This window comes from Aegilops tauschii, chromosome 7 (assembly GCF_002575655.3).
Source record: "Aegilops tauschii subsp. strangulata cultivar AL8/78 chromosome 7, Aet v6.0, whole genome shotgun sequence".
NCBI lineage: Eukaryota > Viridiplantae > Streptophyta > Magnoliopsida > Poales > Poaceae > Aegilops > Aegilops tauschii.
The window spans coordinates 9,794,724-9,801,366 of record NC_053041.3 but is presented as its reverse complement, the minus strand read 5'-3'; the positions used below and the strand labels follow the sequence as shown (position 1 = coordinate 9,801,366).

The 6,643-nt window shown below is 48.6% G+C and overlaps 1 protein-coding gene across 1 annotated transcript; it reads left to right on the top strand.

Moving 5' to 3' along the window:
* The first annotated feature begins 4,261 nt into the window (after positions 1-4,261).
* Positions 4,262-5,896, top strand: LOC109756474 (noroxomaritidine synthase 2-like). Its single transcript, XM_073505923.1, has 2 exons — positions 4,262-4,813; positions 5,087-5,896. The coding sequence occupies exons 1-2, from the start codon at positions 4,262-4,264 to the stop codon at positions 5,807-5,809; spliced, it is 1,275 nt and encodes a 424-aa protein (XP_073362024.1). The 3' UTR covers positions 5,810-5,896.
* Positions 5,897-6,643: the final 747 nt, after the last annotated feature.

Sequence of the window (6,643 nt, the reverse complement as noted above, 5' to 3'; positions counted from 1 at the left end):
CGAGCAGGCGCGCACAGTGCGGGCTGGCCCAGGCGGGGCTGGCTGGTGCACGCGGCCCAGACACGGAGAAGCTGGCTGTGCGTCAGGCACACTGCACGGAAGAGCTGCAGTGCAGATCCGATCGAATCAAACCGGATTTGTTTTGGACAAAAAGTGGACCGAGTCCTCACGTGATACGACGAGACGTGAAGCAGATCAAATCGGCAAGAGGAATATCCATTGATATGCATCCATCGGGAATTAGCAAGAGACAGGAGGCATTGACAAGGAAATTGCTAGTATTGGAGTTGTGCCTGGAGCGGTTACACGTGAAGACCACGATTAGTTGGATTTCGGTAGTAGTACACGGAGGTTTTGTTCGTGCTCTTGGGGATCACGGGAAGACTGCTCGATTATTTTTTCGCAGGGTCAGCCATACAAAGAACCATGGCGCCATCAGATATCAGGTTTGAGGTGGAGAAGTTCAACGAAACTGGAAGCTTTGGGTTATGGCAGACAAGGGTGAAGGATTTGTTTGGCACAACAGGGATGCTTGAAGGCGTTGCGGGAAGTCATGTCGGCTGTGATGGAATTATCATATGATGGATGGAAATTCTTGAAAGACGATTTGAGAGCCTCGAGCATGTCATGCAGTCGGACAAATTCGGCTGGGTCGGACTAGATAGTCTGACGGATCGACCCAAGTCGGTTGGTACAGAAGACGGTGGTGGGATCAGCGACGATGACATAGGAGCGTGGTGCTGATGGTGACCGACTTCTCGGCATGGAAACGCGTGTCGCAGGCCCGAGAGCTTGTGTGACTTCGACAAGACTATGGCGCGGGGTTGATTCAAGGTGGTGTACACACGGAGCTTGAAGTCGACGGGGCGCGGGGTGGGACGTACAACCACCATGGAGTCATGTTGAAGGTGGAGTTGGAGTCTGACAGAAGACTTCACTTGGTGCTGATTGAGGGGCTACGGCGTAAGTCGACGGAGTTGAAGCCTATTCAGCGGGGAAAAGCGAGGGACACGTAATTCGGACTGGAGCCCAGTGGTCTGATGGGAGCATGAAACTCGTCATCGGTCGGTGATGATCGATGGTACTCTGCAGTGGGGTTGAGTGGTGTGGGTTCGCGACCCGTAATAGCGGTGAGGTGTGCGGTATGCATGGGACATGGAGACATGCCAGGGCTTTGGTGGTCATACATGTGGTGAGACAACTGTGAATTTGACTCGGGATGACTACAAGCAATGCTGAAATTCCTTCAAGTTTCAGACAGTCGGTCAAGGAGAGCGGTGATGTTGAGTTTAGGTAACTCTTATGTGTGACACTCAATATATGAGTTGTTCACTTTCACGCAGGTCAGTGATCGGTATGTGATGGCGTTGGACGGATACTCTGAAAGTTGGAAGCACAAACTAGAGTAAAGAGGAACTTAATTTTGCTCGAGTGTTGACTATGTCAAGAAAAGGAGGGACTACAAGTTGCAGGTGGAGTCACATGGAGTCTTTGGAGTAGGAGCGGTACTATAAGCTCAAGTCCAATGTACATGGAAGTTTGACGCATTGACAAATTCGGGGTGGTGGAGAATATTCGCCAAGGTGGAGTTTGTTAGAGTTGTGCCGAATATAGTGTACAAGGTAGGTTACAGTTGGACTTGTAGTTGTATTGTGTTTAGATAGGATATGGAGTCGTGTCCAAGTAGGACGCTTGTATCCTAGGCCTCTCATATATAGCGGGGGTAGACACACGATGTAACTTATGCCAACATAACAGCACAGGAACGCAGGGGAAGCCGGCGGCATGTGCCGGCGTCCAGCGCGACCGGGTGCAGTATTGTGACGGTGTCACGGGGAAGAGCTCCCGTAGTCAGGCCCCGGGGATGTAGCCATGATGGTGAACCTCGTTAACAAATCCCGGTGTCGTTCTCGTGTGATTGCTTGGTCCTCGGATGATCGACGATATGCCTCGGATTTATTCTAACACCTACAGTGGTGTAACTTCCCTATTGATTGTGTTTGAGCTGGTGAGCCTGTCACACCCCGGTGATGGAGCTTGGTTTGAATTACCTACATGAACAAGTGAGGATCTAGGAGCAGCAGGGATCAGATCTGAGTATTTGCCAGGAGATGTAAGAGCTTGGAGGTAAGATTTCCTAGGATGTCGACGAAAAATGTGTGTCCATGCATCTTCCTTCTCTTGAAGGTATTGATCAAGCCCCCAACATGAGTTTGGTCCACCATTGCCCCATAGAAGGAAATTGACTTTGAGAAGAGGGAGTGAGATGTTACCTCCCTTGATGATGGACAAGCCAACTTCCTTAGATGAGACCGAGAATTTGAATGACCAATTCTGGAGCAATTTAACTTTGAAAAGAGAAGCACAACCTCCGAAGCATGATAAGAGAAGAGTGCCCATTGATTCCTCTGTAAGCTGATCTATGATCGAGTGAATACTCCGCAACTAAAAGAAATTCTTCAAGATCTTTACCTTCTTCAAAGTTGATCGGTACCCCCCATTTTCTCCAAACTTTGGCTGCAAAGTCTTGTCCAATGTTGAAGTTGATATCCTCCGGAACCATGATGTAACGACACATGGGATATTGAGGGGTGGATGGATGGTCGCCGGACGGTTGGGATCGCCGTTGGCAGCCGACAATGTGCGTGGACAGACGTGCCTCCCTTTTATTAGCCCCCCTCGTAATTGGGACAAAGTTTAATCATAAATTTAACTACTAAAATATAATTTGTATATAACAAAAATAGTCTTTCAAATACGAATCTACTAATGTAATTTCCATGATATACAATTTATATTTGATTAATCAAATATAATGTCAAAGTTTAGCACAAAATAAAAAGGTAACTAATAAACCCGGAGGTAGGTAGTAGTACTAATTCTTAACTAACCAAATCATAAAGAAGCCACTTGTTCCTTTGTTCAAGATGGACAACATCATTCAAAGCTGATGCGGTACACGCAAGACCTCTGGGTGCACTGTACTTTTGTTTGAGAAGTTAAAGCCTCGACAAAATAAAGGAAAACAAACAAACAAGCACGAGGTTGGGCTTGTTGTTTGGTGAGGTGGCACGGATGTTATACTCCGTTGTGGCATAGTTATGTCACATCTAGATGAGTCTTAGACACATCTTAAAAAAAATTGTGTAAGTAATAAGTAATTAAAACATCGTACATTCATGTCCTTATTACCATACATTCTTATATCCTTGATCTAGATGTGGCATAGGACGGAACTAGTTTCAGTAAATTTGGATCTATTTATTTTACTTTTTTTGCGGGAAAGCTTGTTGATCTATCAGATAGGGGTACAAATCAAGTTAGGAGCGAAGACTCAATTTATGCAGTCTCGTCTGAGTCAATTAACGCAGTACTCTTAAGTCTTAACCGCTCGGCATGAGCGGTTAGCTATCTTACAAATCAACAATTAATACAGGCACCGCTCATGTGGACTGAGTTAACTCCTGGAGCCCAACAAACAACGAAGAATTAGACTTGGACATCTCTGGTGAACAGTCCTTTTCCTGAGCAACAAGCCAAACAGCATTACACGAGTCAACCAAAGTTAGTTCCCAAATAACAACATCTACTGTTGATAACTGCATACCGATGCAAGACTGAACAAACTAGGAGCTTCCGAAAATTATTATTTTGGAAAGCTTCCGAAAGCTAGAAAGTTTTTTTTTTGGCAAACAGCTGCAAACTATAGTTGAAAGCAAAAGAAACATCCCCTAAAAAAAGGGCAAAAGAAATAATGACGAGCTTAATTTTTCAGAATCAAAGATGACAAAGACGATATTCCCTCCATTCTTTTTACTCCGCATATAAGATTCATCCTAAGTGAAACTTCATAATGTTTGATTAAGAACATTAGCAAACAATCATGCTTGCAACACCTACGTAATTTGTTTTCTACGTAACTTGCAACAAAAAATTTCCTAGTAATAGATTACGTAGGTGTAGTATTTTTGATTCACGAGTTCCATTTTCCTCCATTTTTTATTCCATTTGAAGAAGCCCCCTCCGGAGTAGAGAGCGCAAAGATGTGTGTCTGGTAGAGAGAGAGAGAGAGAGATGTTTCACGATCCCAGCTCTTGTCCTGTTATCCACCCCAAGGAGGAAAAGCTGATCGCTCCGGTCCAAGATCTTGTCAACTGTCTTGACGGGCAAGTTCTAACTAATTTTAGCTGCCTTTTAGGAGTTATATAAATCGAGCCTAGTTAGCATCTCCTGGCAAGCATAAAATTAGCATCAGTTAAAGATGGCACTCTCCTTCTTGCTTCAACTACTACTCCTAGCACTACCCCTTCTCCTCGTCTTCCTTATCAAATGTAGGAGATCAAGCAACCCATTGCTGCCAACGGAATTGCCTATCGTGGGCATGCTCCCTAGCCTTATCGCCAACTGGAACAACCTTCATGACTACGCCGCAGCCTTCTTGTCCGCCTCCGGGCACAACTTCGAGGTACGCGGCCCTCCGGCCACCAGCGTACGGTACCTCGTCACCTGCAGCCCGGCCAATGTTCGCCACATCTTCACCACCAACTTCGCCAACTACGTCAAGGGTGAGGAGCTCGCTGCGGTCCTTGGACTACTGGACGGCACCATAGTCACCGCCGACGGCGAGTCCTGGCGCCGGCAGCGCGACACCATCCATCGTGTCCTGACCAGGCCACGGCTGCTGGCCACCCTATCCCGCTGCTGCCGCGACAAGATGGCAGGGGGCCTCGTGCCATTGCTAAGCCACATGACGAACGCGCGGGCCGCCTTCGACATGGAGGACTTGCTTGGGAGGCTCGTGCTCGACATCACTGTGATAGCAGTGTTTGGCTAGGACCCGTGCCGCTTGGCGGCGTCGATGCCACACATGCACATCGCCGCGGCCCTGGATACTCTCATGGAGGTGGCCATGCGCAGGCACATATTGCCTTTGTCCTGCTGGAGAACGATGAGATGGCTCAACATCGGCCAGGAGAGAAAGCTAGCAGAGGCAGAAGCGGTGTTGTACGGGTTCGTGGCTGAGAGCATTCAGAGAAAGATGGCCGGCGATGACACAGGCACCGAGGATGACATGCTGTCCCATTAGGTCGACAACCCCAACCCGGACCCGGATTTTCTTAACCGGGGCAGAGAGCCCACTGACTTCCTCATCAGGACGTTCATCAACTTCATGGTGGCGATGCATGACCCGATGGGGTCGGCCCTGTCGTGGCTCATCTACAACCTCGCCACGCACCCGCACGCCATGCTTGCCATCCGCGAGGAGCTGGCGCCGATCGCCGCCGCACAACGCAAATCTGCCAGGGGCGTCGTGGTGTTTGAGCCAGACGAGACCAAAGACCTAGTGTACCAGCGCGCGGCCATGTTCGAGTCACTGAGGCTGTACCCGATCGCGCCCATGGAGCGCAAGGAGGTCCTCGCCGACGACCTGCTGCCTAGCGGCCACAAGGTGCGGGCCGGCAGCACCATCCTGATCTCCACCTACAGCATGGGGAGATTGGAGGAGGTGTGGGGAGAGGACTGCCGGGAGTACAGGCCGGAGAGGTGGCTGTCATCCAACGCAGACGGGAGCGGCCACACGCTGCGGCACGTGCCGTCTCATGAGTTCGTCGCATTCAACACCGGACCGAGGGCGTGCCTCGGCAAGAACATCTCCGTGGCGCTGGTGACATCCATCGTCGCCACGGTGGCGTGGAACTTCGATGTGGAGGTGCTGCATAGTAACACCGTGAAGCCTAAGCTGTCGGTTATTCTGCAGATGAAGAACGGGCTCATGGCCAAAGTTAAGAGGAGATCAGAGGGCGACTGAGGGAACACCGATCCAAATTAATTGTCACTGATTTTGTACAACTTATACTAAATCACCAACAATTAAGTTGAATCAAAGAGAGTAACAAATAAGCAAATAAAATTTTACGGACTTGAGCATATGTGACACCTAGCAAGCCGTATATCTCCCAAACTAGCTCAGCATCCCAAACTATATGTTACCTGAGGGAAACGTTGCAAAAATTTGACTCACCCGCACACACTGCACGCTGCAGACGTGGACACGCCGAGCGAGCGCTCCTTCCCCGCAGCTTATTGTGCTTGATAAGCAAGTCTGTCAACCCGTGCATTCCACGTGCTATATATTATAATTATTATTTGCACAGTTTGCATTAAATATGTTCAAAGGATAATGATGATTGGTATTTAGATCCGTTGTGCTAAGTTTTTTTGTTGGAGGGGTCGCCACCACACTTTATTCAAGCATTAACAATGCACGGTACAAATAGGAATCCAGGGATGGTGGATAACCAAATATGCAGCCCTGCGTTAAGAAAGACAGAGACTTTCGCCAGATCATGCGCTTCGAAGTTTGCTTCTCTTCCTTCATGTATAACTCCTGAATCAACAAAGTGCTGCATTCTCTTCTTAGTATCCCGACGGTGCCGCAACTCCCAAGCAGGTTCCCGCCAGATGATTAACAGTAGCTATGCAGTCAGTGGCGACCCTGACACTCGAGCGATGGAGATGTTGTGCCAGGGAGAATGCCTCACGACAAGCGTGAGCCTCAAGGCTTTCGAGGTCAGCACGTCCTTCAAAAATAGTCACTGAGGCTCCCAAGTACTTCCCCTGGTCATTGCAACAAGTAGTCGCA